We start from the raw sequence: 15,963 nt of genomic DNA on the forward strand, positions 1-15,963 counted from the left end.
CACTCAAAATAGATCATGGTTCAGAGTGGACTTTGGTCCTTGCTTCTTTTTTAAATTTAATGTAATTTAATTTAATTTTATTATCAATTGGATGTTCAGACATCTAAAAAAATATTACTAAAATAAATAAATGTTTAGAAAATAAATAAAAGAAAGCTCATCAATTGAGAAAGACAACAGTAAAATTATGAGCATCTGTTTTTTCATCTGTAAACATTTTCCAAGTTGTCAGCATAAATAAAATAAAAAAAACGTAACATTTCTATTAATGATTATTTTTATATCTTTTTTCAATAATCTTTTTGACCTTTTGGTTCATTTTTCTCTGGCACCGTTGCCAATAAAGGTTGGTGAATTGAAGTAGGCACTTTACACATCCACTAAAGAAAATAGTTCCAAACCACATTTGAATAAGGACGGACGACTATATTTATTTATTTTAATTGAGAACGTTCGTGAGTGCTACATCGGTTTTACAATTGTTAAACCATTGTAGCACTCTCAAAATTAATCTTATGTTTCTTGGAAAACGTACAATTGTTAACTGCGGATGGATATGCGGTTTCAAAATCGCAGTCTCTTCATCAGTCCGTTGGCGTGGAGTCTGCAGGTTGGCTGGCGTTCTACTAAAGAATCTGTAAGTACACTTCTGTCTGTTTTGTCTATATAGTATCAAATTTTAGGGAGAGATTTTAAATCGCTAGTTAAAAAATATGTTGCTCGTAATGGTTGACCGGAGTACCCCAAAAGAGACCTAATTAGTTGTTTCTTTTTTTTTTTTTTTTTTGCTTTTAGGTGATAATTATTTTTGATATTGTTAAAACACACACACAATAAGTCATCTGCCATCATTAAGGTAAGAATATTTGGATGCAGAGCGATTTCAAACTGTTCTGGGTCACATCATTTTCAAATACGCTGCGGCGCAATCTTGTTTGCTGCTTCCACCGGTAAATTTGAGCGCCAACGCGGCAGAATAAAATCGGTTCACTAATGAATCTACGTTGCTAGCAGAGGTTGCTTTTACTTTTAAAGTATCTTGACACGATAAAACCACTTACATTATTTATAAAGAGTAACTACTTAGCTTTCATTCTGTGTACATGGGTTTTTAATAATCTTTCTCATCCAGTTAATCCAGCATGCATGGCTGGATCCCATGCACGCTGGCTTGGCTGCATAGGTGCATTTTTTTTAAAAATGAAACTGCATTGAATCGTGTTGTGGGCTAGATGGGTAATGATGAATGGGCATGGGTTTTGTCTGGGCTAACTACATGAGGCCCATATGTTTAACCTAAAATGGGACCCATATTGTCAGCCCATTTGGGCTAAATGTATAGACTCTATTCAGCATTATTGTGGGCTAACTGGGAATGGGACAGAAATGGGGCCCATGTGGTTTCAGTATATTTGGCATAAAAGCTTTTTTGTAAATGGAATGAAGGCATAGTAGTAAATATTTTAAAATCATGTTTGTTTTATTGTGCAAGTGATATTTTAAAGCGTTTTATTCTGTCATAGTTTGACTGAAAAAAGCAAACTGCATGACAAGCATTAAGTCTGGTGTTTAGGTCTCAACTAGCCATTTGTTTGGTCAATGAAAATGGGAGCGTGAGATTTACCAGTGTTTTAATACTTTTTAAAAATTATTTTCTAAAGAGTACTATGGAGAAGCGCGATAAAGGCTTGCAAGGGCAGAAGCAACATCGGATCTTCAAACAGATGATATTCCAGAAAAGTGACTAGAAGGTAATTTGGAACAGGGACTTATGTAACACCCAACTCTAGATCTTCTGTCTCCCTAGTTGTCATTTGAGCTGCTCTGTTATTTTACCCATTTGGTTCTCTTTGCTTTACTTTTTCCTCCTAATCCTTCAAAATTTATTGTGACTTAAATTGATAACATTTAATATATATAACATATTAATATTTTGTACATGTATAAAAGTAAGCATATAAGCTATATATGTGTGAAACAATAACAAATCGATTTTAAAATGTTGTCTTGTAATTGTCATTATAAGATAAGGTGAAAGGTCTTAAACCTCTACTGAGAAAACTCCTTTTATTAGGTATTCTATATAAATAAATTAATTTGGAGCTTGAGAATCAATGTCAGAGCGCATTGCATGATGGGTAGCAGCAGCCATGATTTGGACAAGGAGGAGCAAAGGAACAATGAATTATTCTCTTGAAAGGCATATTAGGTTTACAGAAGTCTTTTGTTGTTAGTATTAGTGTTGGTATTCTGTTATTGATCTCTAGTGGCATTAAAATGTTCACATAAAAAAAAAACTGCAGCGTAAAAATGAGTATTGCAGGATCTTCACTGTTTGTTTATTCAATGACAATATTTTTTATTGTTTGATTTTACAATGATATTTTTCAATGCCAAAGTTCTTTTTTTAATGCCAGTGTAAGATGTCACCACTTTAGCTGCATACACCTTTGCTTGACTCTTGTCTGCTCTGTCAGATTATCTACCTCTGGCTCTGACCCCAGTCCTGGATTCATTTACCTGAACCCTGATTACTGTCCCCATAGATTTTGGATTTGCCCTGTTGCTGACCTGGACTGTTTACCTGACTACTGAGCTTTGGATTGCGGACATCGTCCCCTTACCCGATGGCGAGATTTGATCATTGGAGAAGTGTGTGTGTGTGTGTGTGTGTGTGTGTGTGTGTGTGTGTGTGTGTGTGTGTGTGTGTGTGTGTGTGTGTGTGTGTGTGTGTGTGTGTGTGTGTGTGTGTGTGCGTGCGTGTGCATGTGTGTGTGTTAAAATGCTATTGCCAAACAACAAAATTCTGTTTGTTTTTTGTAATTAGAAACGTTTAACCTTCTTTGGGTTGTGGTTCCCGTCCTGGGTCCAAATTGTACTCATTACATTGATATGAGTCGTTGATAATTTGGTTCTGTAATATGCTTTTGTGGTTCATCTCATTCATGTGTGAACAGAACTTGATTAGTTCTTATCAAACATGATGGACTAAGAACTAGCAGTGTTAATGAACTTTGCAACATTTATTCTTTTCTTGTAGTTATGCATCTAAATTTTGGAAAGATCTTCATGATTGGTTGCTGACTAATAAATTAAATAATCCAACTTTGACTTACAATAATATTAAATTTGGCATTTATATTTTGGACACAAAATTGGAATATATCATTAATATATTCCAATTCTGCAAGCAGCCTCGAACGGCCAAATGTTATTACACAAATGTAATATATAATTTTTTTAATTACCCCAACCTTTGATGTTACCTTAAAGAAATGTAACTTCTGTTCAACTCTGTGAAAATGATTGAGACAAAGAATGCTACTCTGCTCTGTAGTAGTTTGTCCTGTTGGTTTTTGACATTAATCTATTTAATGATTGAGACCCTGAAAATAATTCCAGTTATTCCGTTTATTAGGCTTCCTTTATTTGCTAATAATGACCTGTTGTGTCACGTAACGTTCATGTTATTCTGTAACCTCATGTTATTCTTTCTCTTAGTGTAATCACTGACTTCTAGTCATTCAAGATACTGTATAAAAAGTATATGTGCTTGCAAGATTTGGCTATTTCTACAATAAAGTAGAAACAGCCAGGAGGCTGGAAAGTGAGCTGGCTTTGCTGTTGCCTAGCAACATAGCATACATTACATTATTCCACTGATGTAATCAGATGATGTCAAAGTGTTGTGATGTCATAAGAAACAGATGCCTTGAATGTCCTTGCAGAACTAAAGTAGCAGCACGGTTTTCCCATATTGGATTTAACATAGCGTTTCTTCGTAGCTTTTTATCGGTCGGACAGTCAAAATGTCGCAAACTGACACTGATTCTTTAACCAAGTCCCAAGTTAAAGAAATGACTTCAGATGAATTGGTTACCTTGGTTATGGATTGTTTAAAAAAGCTTAGAGAAAGATGCGATTTACGGAGTATGAACACACAGAAGGAGGATTTGGAAAAAGCTCATAAACAAATTGAGCATATTGATTCAATCGCCAAAGAGCTAAACTCATTTCGCAAGCAAAACAAAAACCTGGAGTCTCAGCAAATCCCAAAGCTAAAACACGAGGTAAAACACTACAGAGATAAAGTCAAAGAGCTTGAAACCTCTTTAGAAATCCTCGAGACGGTCTCAAAACTGCAAGCTGAGAAGGCTGAGAAAGAAAAAAGGCAAATGATGTCTGAAATCACTGCATACAAAGTGAAGGTTAAAAAGCATCAAAGTGAAATGAAGAAACTTGAATCTGAGATGTCCCGAAAGATCGACGACATCATCATGAAGAATGAGATTATGAGAGAAAAAGACAAGCGCAGCTTTCTTGAGGGGAAGGTAGAAGTTCTGGAAAAGCAGTTGAAAGAGGCAGAGGAGAAAAATGAAATTCTTAAGCTTTCAAAAACTTCTATGGAGGGAGCCATAGATAAAAACGAGCAAAAGTTTAAAGCAAGGATAGATTTACCTGAAGAAAACGTGTTAGCTGAGGAAAAACAGCTAAACAGGATAATAGTGCGACATCTGATGAGACAAGAACGGCAGGTGAGTGAACTCGTGGAGCAGCAGAGAGAGGCACAGAGAGAGGCTGTGGCTGTGAGAGAAAGTTTGGACCAAACAAAAGCTGAGTGCAGAGACCTGAAAAAAGAAAACGAGTCCTTAAATTCTCAGATTAAGGTTCTAATCAAAACCAGGAAGAGGCAAGAAAATCACATGAAAGTCACTGACCAAGTGCTTAAGGTGACAGAATTGTACATAGGTGAGAAAATGAAACACGAGAATTTGAAGGACTCCACAGAGAGCAACGAGTCTTTGGAAGGACCAACAGAAGACAGCAAGGTCAAAACACAAACCAACAATAAACAATTAAGACCTCAACCACCGATCCAGAAAAAACAATTACAGCTACCCCAAATAAAGCCAGTTAATAATCGAAGATTTTTGCTTGTAGGTGAAGGCAAGTCAGAGTTTCCCCTCACAGCACAAGAAAATTTAAAACCCCCTAGCAAAAGGAAGCCTGAAAGGCCGGCCTGCCTTTTAAACAGGCAAGCGGGAAGATTTTTGTAACGGAAATTGAGAGAAAAATAGCCTAAACTGATTAGGCTATTTGTTTTTTTTTAAATTTACCTTTGTCTCTCGCTCACTAAGTGTTGGAGACACTCTATAAATGCATAGGTTTTCTCCGGGTGCTCCGGTTTTTCCTTTAAAATACTTAAAAAGTGATTAAGTTAATTGATCTCTTAAATTTACCTCTGTGTCTCACTGAGACTGACTCACTGACTGTTAGAGACACAAAGAATATGAACTCATCTAGTTCAGATTCGTAACGTGTTTCTTTTTAGGACACACTCCTAAGTGGCCTCATACAATGTCTTCCAGCCCTAGTGTTTCTGCATTTTCTGTCTCCTTAGTCGTCTTAATTTGGCTTTTTTCTTTGTGATCTGAGACGCATAACAGATACAGTTATAAGATTGAATAACGAAACAACTTTTTTTTTTGCTTCTATGGTATGTTTCACCAGATAGTATATGAAGTCAAGTTGACATTTTGACATATGTCAAATGTCAAACACAAATAAATAATGATTAATAATGGCACAAGGCAAGAAGGTTTTGGGTTCAATTCCCGGCCCGGCGTCTTTCTGCATAGTTTGCATGTTCTCCCTGTGCATGCGTGGGTTTTCTCCGGGTACTCCGGTTTCCTCCCACAGTCCAAAAACATGACTGTCAAGTTAATTGGCCTCACCAAATTGCCCCTAGGTGTGAGTGTGTGTGTCCTGTGTGTCTCTGTGTTGCCCTGCGACAGACTGGCGACTGTCCTCTCGCCCGGAACGTTAGCTGGAGATGGGCACCCAGCCAGCATGCATGGGTGGGCCCCACTTGGGTTTAATGTGGGCTACATGGGTTAGGAGTGGGCATGGGTTTTATCTGGGCTAACTGTATGGGACCAATATGGTAACCTAAAATGGGACCCATGTGGGCTAAATGTATGGGCCCCATTCAGCAGTAATGTGGGCTAACTGTGAATGGGGCAGAAATGGGAAATACTATGTGGGGCCCATGTAGTTTTAGTATCATGGGCCCCACATGGGAAGCCCATGTGGGCTAACCGCATTCAACCCACATGAGATAAGCATGGGCTGACCGTACATGGGTTGGACCTGGGCATGGGTATGTAGGCCCCAATCCTTTTTTTATGTGGGCTAACTGTGAATGGGGCAGAAATGGGGAAACACTATGTGGGGCCCATGTGGTTCCAGTATCATGGGCCCCACATGGGAAGCCCACATGGGCTGACTGCATTGGACCTGGGCATGGGTATGTAGGCCCCATTCCTTTTTTATGTGGGTTAACTGTGAATGGGACAGAAATGGGCAACACTATGTGGGGCCCATATAGTTTCAGTATCATGGGTCCAACATGGGAAGCCCATGTGGGCTGACCACATTGAACCCACATGAGATAAGTATGGGCTGACCGTACATGAGTTGGACCTTGGCATGGGTTTATAGGCCCCATTCCTTTTTTATTGGGCTAACCGGGGATGGAACAGAGATGGGCAACATTATTTGGGGCCCCTTATAATTTCACTATCACGGGCCCCACATGGGAAGCCCATGTGGGCTGACTGTATTGAATCCACATGAGATAAGTATGGGCTGACCGTACATGGGTTGGACCTGGGCATGGGTATGTAGGCCCCATTCCTTTTTCTTGTGGGCTAACTGGGGGTGCGACAGAAATGGGAAACACTATGTGGGGTCCATGTAGTTTCAGTATCATGGGCCCAACATGGGAAGCCCATGTGGGCTGACCGGATTGAACCCACATGAGATAAGCATGGGCTGACCATACATGGGTTGGACCTGGGCATGGGTATGTAGGCCCCATTCCTTTTTCTTGTGGGCTAACTGGGGGTGCGACAGAAATGGGAAACACTATGTGGGGTCCATGTAGTTTCAGTATCATGGGCCCAACATGGGAAGCCCATGTGGGCTGACCGGATTGAACCCACATGAGATAAGCATGGGCTGACCATACATGGGTTGGACCTGGGCATGGGTATGTAGGCCCCATTCCTTTTTTATGTGGGCTAACTGGGGATGGGACAGAAATGGGCAACATTGTTTGGGTCCCATATAGTTTCAGTATCATGGGCCCAACATGGGCAGCCCATGTGGGCTGACCACATTGAACCCACATAAGGATAGCATGGGCTGACCATTCATGGGTTGGACCTGGGCATGGGTATGTAGGCCCCATTCCTTTTTTATGTGGGTTAACTAGGGATGGGCTGGAAATGGGCAACACTATGTGGGGCCCGTATAGTTTCAGCATCATGGGCCCAACATGGGAAGCCCATGTGGGCTGACCGCATTGAACCCACATGAGATAACCATGGGCCATTTTTATATGAGTTGGACCTGGACAGGAAAAAGTAGACCCTGGTCCTTTTTATGTGGGGTAATGGGAATACATTTTTAAAATCATATTAGACACTGTGGTAACCCTGTCACTTACAATCTTTTCACTATATATCAAAAACAAAAGCTGCAAGAGCAAGATTATAAACACTTTGAAAAAAATTACCCGAGATGTCAGATTGATGGCCTTTAGTTAAGGAAATTGTTACTCAGCTGGCCTGTATTGGAGTTGATAAAAGGTACAGCTTTTCTTTCTACAAAATGAAAAGCTGTCCTTGGATGGTGACTTCGTCTTGGAGGTCATAAAGAGGTATTGTATTTGAACCTAAAACATGCTCACTCCATGATTTCTGTGTCTGGCTCATTTACTAACACCAACATGACACTAGGCTTCCAGAAGACCAAAATATGCTTCAATGCTTTATTTTTTAAACCAGTTCAGTATTGTTCAAGCTACACTTTGAACTCCTAACATTTTTCTTTTTATTATTCTACACTAGAACAGTCCAGATGTCTTATAATGTTTTTGCGACATTATCTGTTTTAAATGTGCATAATCTTCTGCTGCTCACTCAAAATAGATCATGGTTCAGAGTGGACTTTGGTCCTTGCTTCTTTTTTAAATTTAATGTAATTTAATTTAATTTTATTATCAATTGGATGTTCAGACATCCAAAGTGTTTATTGCAGCTTTTTCACAGCAGGACTTAATTCTTATTTGGAGAAATAGTTCAGATCAGACCATCGTGAAAAATATTACTAAAATAAATAAATGTTTAGAAAATAAATAAAAGAAAGCTCATCAATTGAGAAAGACAACAGTAAAATTATGAGCATCTGTTTTTTCATCTGTAAACATTTTCCAAGTTGTCAGCATAAATAAAATAAAAAAAACGTAACATTTCTATTAATGATTATTTTTATATCTTTTTTCAATAATCTTTTTGACCTTTTGGTTCATTTTTCTCTGGCACCGTTGCCAATAAAGGTTGGTGAATTGAAGTAGGCACTTTACACATCCACTAAAGAAAATAGTTCCAAACCACATTTGAATAAGGACGGACGACTATATTTATTTATTTTAATTGAGAACGTTCGTGAGTGCTACATCAGTTTTACAATTGTTAAACCATTGTAGCACTCTCAAAATTAATCTTATGTTTCTTGGAAAACGTACAATTGTTAACTGCGGATGGATGTGCGGTTTCAAAATCGCAGTCTCTTCATCAGTCCGTTGGCGTGGAGTCTGCAGGTTGGCTGGCGTTCTACTAAAGAATCTGTAAGTACACTTCTGTCTGTTTTGTCTATATAAGAGATGATCGCGTTTTGTGGTAACCAAGTTCCACAAAGTAAACTTCAGATTTTTACTTTTGCAAAATTTGCCAATGGTAAATGTCTTTATCTAATCAGGTAAGCATTATTTCGAAAGAGCTTATGTTTTATAAACTATATAACTTGTTATTAATTTGGTGTTAAGAGATTAGCGTTTTCTACTGGTAACGAACTGCATCGAAGTACAAATCGAGATTTTTTACGTTTGTGTTTAATATATTTACCACTAATGACAAAAACTTAACTTTTCTGCAAAATTAACCAACTGGACAATTCTTGTTAGTGTAAAATAAGTAGTATTTGAAAAGAGCAGAAGAAATCTTTTATGTTTCTTGAACAAAAAGATTTTTTGTTGCTAATGTGTTAATCTGTGGCTAAGAGATGATTTTCTGGTAACCAAGTTTGACAAAGTAAACATTTAATATTCACTTTTGCTAAATTTACCAACTGTAAATTTCTTGTGTCTAAGCAGATAAGCAGTATTTTGAAGCTTATGTTTTATAAACAATATTACTTATTATTAATTTGGTGTTAAGAGATAAGCGGGTTTTTTTCTGGTAACGAACTGCCACGAAGTATAAATCAAGATTTTTATTTTTGTGTTGAATGTCCGTTCTACAATATATTTACCACTAATGACAAACAAAAAAAAACTTTTCTGCAAAATTCATCAACTGCACAATTCTTATTAAATAGTGTAAAATAAGTAGTATTTCAAAAGAGCACAACGAATTTTACGTTTTTGAACAATAACAATTTTTGTTGATAATCTGTTGCTAAGAGATGAGTGTGTTTACTGGTAACCACAATTGAGTGTGTTTACTGGTAACTGGTGAACATCAGAGTTTTACTTTTGCAAGTGAACATTAGAGTTTTACTTTTGCAAAATTTGCCGATGGTAAATGTCTTGTATCTAATTAGGTAAGCATTATTTCGAAAGAACTTATGTTTAACTTTTCTGCAAAATTCACTCGGAAACTACTAACCAGGCATGGAGGGTTCCACCTCAAATCCATCACCCTGACTAAACATGAGCCGCAAGGATGGTAAATAAGGCAGGTGATTCCTTGAGTTTTGGTTTTCTAAATTGAGGGAACCAAACCTTTAGAGAATCCTAAAGGATCCTCCTCCAAAGATCCAACGCCAAAACCAGTTGGACTGACAGGAAGCCGGAGAAGAGAGACGGGGGAGGATTTTACTGCAGGAACGCTGAGACTGAGTGGGTGAGACCTGGATCCACATCAACCACTGTGAAGGACGACCTGTCTGTAATGTCCATCTAGATCACGACTTTAAAGCTGAAACAGCAACAGAGTGAGCAGCAAAACTTCACTCTACCAAGTATCAAGAACTTCAACATTTGACTCCAAAGAGGACAATGTCCATAGCAACAACTAGTTGCTATCGGAAAGATCTTTTCCGATAAAGATCCTCTTAGAGGATTAAGAGGCAGAGCGACCACAAAGCTGATTTGTTGGATTCTGTGAAGACGTTTGCAGTCTAAAGAGAAAATCCCACCCAATTCAAGGAGAATGGGTCTAAGTGGTTCCAGCAAGCGATCTCCTCCTCAGGGTGAATTGTTTGGAGTAAAATGCTGACCATAAATTTTTTGTTGATAAATTACAGGCCTTAATATGTTTAATTTTTCTTTTGTGTGTTTGAATAAATAAATTAAAAATATATATTTCTTAAAAGGATCAATCAATTAATACATTTTATTTATAACGGACCCTTTCATACTAAAAGCAGCTCTAAGCTGTACCAACAATTGGCCCTCAGGTTTCTTTGACAAACTGTTCCAAAAACAGGAGCCATAATAATGGATGGATAATAAATGACTAAAACTATATGATCATGTAAAAAGGTTAAAATAAGATTCATAAATAGAAATGTATATGTGTAGAAAACAACAAGGAAAATGACAAAACAAACCCTAATCGATTTATATTTGCTTTTTCTCTTTCTCTGTCTGAGCCTCACGCGGTGCATCTGATCGCTGACCTCAACCCATCAAACCTGTCCTCCCATGGACCAGATGATGTCCCTCCTACAAAACCAGCCGATGAAAATGATGGAGAAGATCTGGAGGATCAAGAAGACAAAAAAGACCTACATCACCTGCAGGGGACAACTGTCAGTCTCCTGTTGGGCATTTGGACTGAAAACTGTGTGAGACTGAGCTTTAACAACCTCCGCTGGTCTGCTGTCTAGTATCAGCGTAGAGGAAGAAAAGCTAAACATGCTTTGGAGCTGTGAGAGAAGACGACTCTGAACTGCTGACGCTTGTTTCATTTGTGGATAACATGGACATTTCCTGAGGGACGATCTGGACAACCCAAAGATCCAACGCCAAAACCAGTTGGACTGACAGGAAGCCGGAGGAGAGAGACGGGGGAGGATTTCACTGCAGCAACGCTGAGACCGAGTGGGTGAGAGGAGCGAAAAGGAAGGAACAACCTGGATCCACATCAACCACTGTGAAGGACAACCTGTCTGTAATGTCCATCTAGATCACGACTTTAAAGCTGAAACAGCAACAGAGTGAGCAGCAAAACTTCACTCTACCAAGTATCAAGAACTTCAACATTTGACTCCAAAGAGGACAATGTCCATAGCAACAACTAGTTTAGATGTTACTGAAAGGCTCTCCACTCAAAGAACTATTGCTGGTCCACTGGCGAGTGACCGAAGCGGAGAGTGAAGATTTACACTTTTCTGACAGGAGGTAACAAATCCTTCTGAGTAGACAGACGATCAATGTTCCTGCTCCTGCATTTTAAGAACATGTCTTAAAAAGTATGGAATAATTTTTCACTTCTCACCATAAAAATTATAGAAATGTCCTTTTATATTAGACTCGTGTTGTCTCTGCCTGGCAGAGCTTTCCATCCAGAACTGTTTCATGATTAATTGCCCTCTGAGTTGTGCACAATTCATAAATAAACCAGATTGAGTGATTTTACCTGAACAGTGTTTGGTAATATTTTTTTTACACAACAATGGACAAAAACATTAAAGGCTCTCAAGTAAAAGGCGTAGCAGTTTTAGATTATGTTGGACCCATGAGCCCATGCTAACATTAGCATATTAGCCTGCAAAGACTTTTATGCGTCATCTTTTTAAAGAAAAATCCACCTGTAACCATATATGCGAGTAGTAAAGGCATACGTGACACATGAAAATATACTGAAGATGGATAACTCACCTTTAAAGAAGCTCTGTTTCTTCCAATGTTCAAGTCCACAAACGTTCTGGAAGCTTCCCGCACTTTACTGCGCATCGCTGAGCTGAAGCATTCACTCCAGTAACAAAAATAGTCAAATCCAGTTTACTCAAAATAACGTAGTCTTGTACTTTTCTCAGGCCAAACATGTACATTACTCACATTACCTGATTTGATTAAACAATTTAGTGAGACTTGAGTAAAGCATACAAACCTAATTTAAGTAAGAATAGGTATAGCCTTTTAGAGTGTTCTAGGCACAACCAAGATACAACCTCAAGCTCCCAGGCCTCTGGTAGAGGACCGAGCTCAGATGATGAGAGAGAGAGAAAGAGAGAGAGAGAGACCACCTGCAGAGGGTGAGAAGGGAATTATATATATATAGAAGGTATGTTCATACAGATAATAGTATATGAAGCCATCCATTACAGCTACAAAGTAATATTGTGTGACTGCAGCGAAACACACTGTTTTATTATGGCATTAATGTTGTGTTGTAGTTGTATGACATCTATAATAAGAGTTTGCTATAGACATAAATATACTTTTTATTGTGGCCAAGCAGCTAGATAAAAGTTTTTTTTTCATCAGACAAGGTGAATTTGCCCTTCATGATACTTTAATCCACACATACAACCCAATGCCTGTTCGTTCTCTTTTTCTGTGAGAGCTTTACTTTTAACATTTTCTTAAAATGAAGCTCCTGCAGTCCCCATTTCTCCTAATCTGTGTGGTTTGTCCTGTGAAGCCCAAGCAACTGGGTCCCCTGTGGGCCTCTCACTGCATCCAAACTCCATAATGGTGAGCCAAAACCTGAGGAGGCAAAGGTGATGAAACATCCCTGCCAGGCCGAAAGAGCATCACAGTTTCCATAGGAACGGATCTAAAAGCAATTATGCATGACTCGCAGAACGAAGCACGATGAGACATCGTTTAGGACTTGTTCTCAAAATTCCACCGCAGACATTTAGATTGTGCTTCTCCTTTAACTTCTTCATTTTTCATTGTTTCTTCCTCCTTCACATTCCCCCACTCAACAGATGTCATAGTTTTAAATACGCTTTGGTCAATTGATCTCATTTCTACGTTATGATGGGGGGCGACGCATCCTTTGATCAGCCAGCTTGTCTGATGGGATCGGTGTTGAAAAAGGGGAAAAGGATGATGAGGAGGGCCGGAAAGCCTAAACGATGTGTTTAAGGGAAGGTTGGGAGGCGAGGGAGGAAAATTATAATTTGGGCGAGGAAGTCCAAGTCTTTGTTCATGGACAGGCCCCAAAAATAATAAAGAGATCGCTTATTGGGTGTAGAACAATAGGTTCCTGCCATGCCTTTAATGGGCAGGCCCCAAACATTCATGTCTGTGGTGTATATTGACTACCAGTGGTAAACAGGATTGGAGTTGTACGATACTGCCATCTGGCGGTGGGTGTTGGTGTAAATTTAGCCATAACATGTCTCTACATGTTTTTTGTAGGTAGTTTAGGGGAAAAAAAAGTGTGAGTATTATAATTTTTAATCCGTAGCCGGTCTGGTAGCATCGAGAAAAAAAAAAAAAAAATCATGGCCACGACAATGACTCGTGACGTGGGAGCTACTTAACGCTACGACATTTTTCCCAGATATCACCAGGCGGGCTCCATACTTTAAAAATTAATGTCCGCTTAAAAATAACTTTATTTGTAAGCCACGGTATGGGATTGGTACTTGGAAAGGGCAAGGAAGAGATGTTACTATCGATGACCTTCCCTTGTTTTCCTTCTTGATAAACAACCAGACTTTTATTGTGAAACTGTCGGAAAGTGCAGCCGGAAGTGCTTTTATTTAGTCAGCGATCCAGTACTGTCATGGCGGCGGCAGCAACTCCAGCGGTTCCCGATCAAGCGCCTAAAATGCAGGCACCGGGGCAGGTGCCGTTTGACCCGTCTCAGGCCCCGGTTATCGAAGGCTTCACCCCAATAACGCTGGCCAAAAATGAGAGCTTTAAGGAAAAGTTCATGAGGAAAACCAAGGAAAATCCTTTCGTCCCGATAGGTGAGTTATACAAACAAGACACTGCAGACGGATGTTAGACAAGTGTACTACGCTATGTCCTCTATTATCGGCTGGTGTAATTATTTCCCATTACATACGTTAATATGACAGTGCAACCTTGAAGTGTAAAGTGCGGTAGTTGAAACAAGAAAACCCCAGTAAGTCACAAAACTTAGAAAACTATAAATTAATATTTCAGTGCAACTTTTTGGTAATGATACCGTTAGTAGGGACACTTTACTCCCGTAACTTTTTTGTGCTAACACACGGTAATGGTTGGATGATTAGGAAGGAATACTAATCAGAGGTAAAAAGACCTGACTGTACCTTCGACCTTACATGTATTTGACGTGTCCGTGACATGTTTATTCGAAAATTATGATTGCTTTTTATTCTTCCTGAAGCAAAGTTGCACTATTAAAACATTTTGTTTAGCTAAGCCATTTTTATGTCTATATGTAGTTTTTTGCCTTTCCCATTTTATTTTCCCAAACATACAAAATGTTTTAAAATTTATTTTGTCCTTTGAACTAAAGTCTTGAGGAGGTACAAACATGTATCTCTAGCTACACAATATGTGTAGCTAGAGATACATGCAGTATTACATGTAGTATTTAGACACAGAGATACAATATAGTATCTCTGTGTGGTATATGCATATCTGTTGGCTGCTGTATTTCCAGTGTTATGAACTTGCATTTTCCCACTAGCTAGTGGGCTAGATGGTCACACTGAACACAAATAACATTGCTTAAAAATACTGAAGGCCACAGTCATGAAAGCACAGATGAGAACAAGAAAGCAGGAAATAGTTATTTATCATAACTGATTGCAGGATTAATCAATATTATTGCCTATGGAAGATTTTCTAATATTGTGAAGGTGTAATCTTTGTGTATTTCTTTGGAATTCTATGTGATGGACCAACATCGTGGTGGAAAAAGATAGCCTTCTAGCAATCCTTGAACACACCAGCCCTGCAGTGAAACATGATTCTGGCATTGTCAATACAGATATTTTATTTATTTATATTTATATATTTAATTTCTCCCGTCCTTTATGTTCTTCAGGTTGTGCGGCAACAGCCGGAGCGCTGATGTATGGTCTTCGCGCCTTCCACCAAGGAAAAACCAGACAGTCCCAGCTGTTGATGAGGGGTCGTATTTTTGCTCAAGGCTTCACCGTAGTCGCCATCATCGTTGGCATCTTTGCCACATCGTTGAAACCCAAGCAGTGAAAACGAAATCTCGCGCTTCTTGAAAGTGTCCATTCACTCTGGACTCAGACCAGATCCATTGTTGAAATGGCCTCTGAATAACTGAATGATGTGTAATATAGCCAACATTGTTCAGTTACACATCCTATTTATAGTTTGTTTTTTTTAAAGAAAAATATTGAACTGCCCATTTGTTAAAAATCGGCTGTGCGGAACAGCAAAGTGGTGTCCGCTCAAGTAAGCAAATGGGAAATTGGTTTAATAGCGCTAAGACTTTTCAACTTTGCATTAAATGTTTCTTCTGTTGATAACATTAGCCATATTTGTGTTGTTTTTTATTATTCTGCGTGGAAAAAGCGTCTTTCTGGGAGGATCTTTAAAATGATGCCGTCAAAGTCTTGGGACTTTTATCTGAAACCACATCTAGAGTTATAAGTGCTGTGAGAAAATATTCGCCCTTTTGCAAAATCAAACAAGGAGCTCGTTACCAATCCTGACTGATTGCTGACGAAGGATTTCAGCCATTTGATTTGGGTGTGTTAGAGGAAAGCAGCTCTACAACTGGATATTGGCAACCCTGATGTAAATGTTTGAGTTTTACTTAAAACATTCAGATATTGGGAGGGGGGGAAGCAAAAACAGGGAATTGCTGGGGCAAGTACTTTTTCACAGCACATTAGGAATGTAAAGGCACTTTAACATTCACAAATGGATCTGAAACCTTTCTGTACGGTTGGAGATTTTAC

The 15,963-nt window shown here is 38.8% G+C and overlaps 2 protein-coding genes across 4 annotated transcripts; both read left to right on the forward strand.

Annotated features, from left to right (window-relative positions):
• Window positions 1–134: 134 nt before the first annotated feature.
• Window positions 135–11,707, forward strand: LOC145553160 (uncharacterized). 3 transcript variants are annotated; one of them, XM_081611830.1, is made up of 4 exons: window positions 135–637; window positions 796–856; window positions 1,662–1,751; window positions 2,547–11,707. In XM_081611830.1, exon 4 carries the CDS (start codon window positions 3,810–3,812, stop codon window positions 5,055–5,057), a length of 1,248 nt encoding a protein of 415 aa, XP_081467956.1. In that variant the 5' UTR covers window positions 135–637; window positions 796–856; window positions 1,662–1,751; window positions 2,547–3,809; the 3' UTR covers window positions 5,058–11,707. The 3 variants fall into 3 exon arrangements, with proteins under 3 accessions (XP_081467956.1, XP_081467958.1, XP_081467959.1); XM_081611832.1 differs by having other exon boundaries at window positions 135–856; XM_081611833.1 differs by lacking the exon at window positions 796–856.
• Window positions 11,708–13,676: 1,969 nt separating this feature from the next.
• Window positions 13,677–15,533, forward strand: higd2a (HIG1 hypoxia inducible domain family, member 2A). Its single transcript, XM_008419941.3, has 2 exons — window positions 13,677–14,001; window positions 15,072–15,533. Exons 1-2 carry the CDS (start codon window positions 13,815–13,817, stop codon window positions 15,236–15,238), a joined length of 354 nt encoding a protein of 117 aa, XP_008418163.2. The 5' UTR covers window positions 13,677–13,814; the 3' UTR covers window positions 15,239–15,533.
• The last annotated feature ends 430 nt before the right edge of the window (window positions 15,534–15,963 follow it).

Source organism: Poecilia reticulata, chromosome 10 (assembly GCF_904066995.2).
Source record: "Poecilia reticulata chromosome 10, P_reticulata-male-v2, whole genome shotgun sequence".
NCBI classification, from domain to species: Eukaryota; Metazoa; Chordata; class Actinopteri; order Cyprinodontiformes; family Poeciliidae; genus Poecilia; species Poecilia reticulata.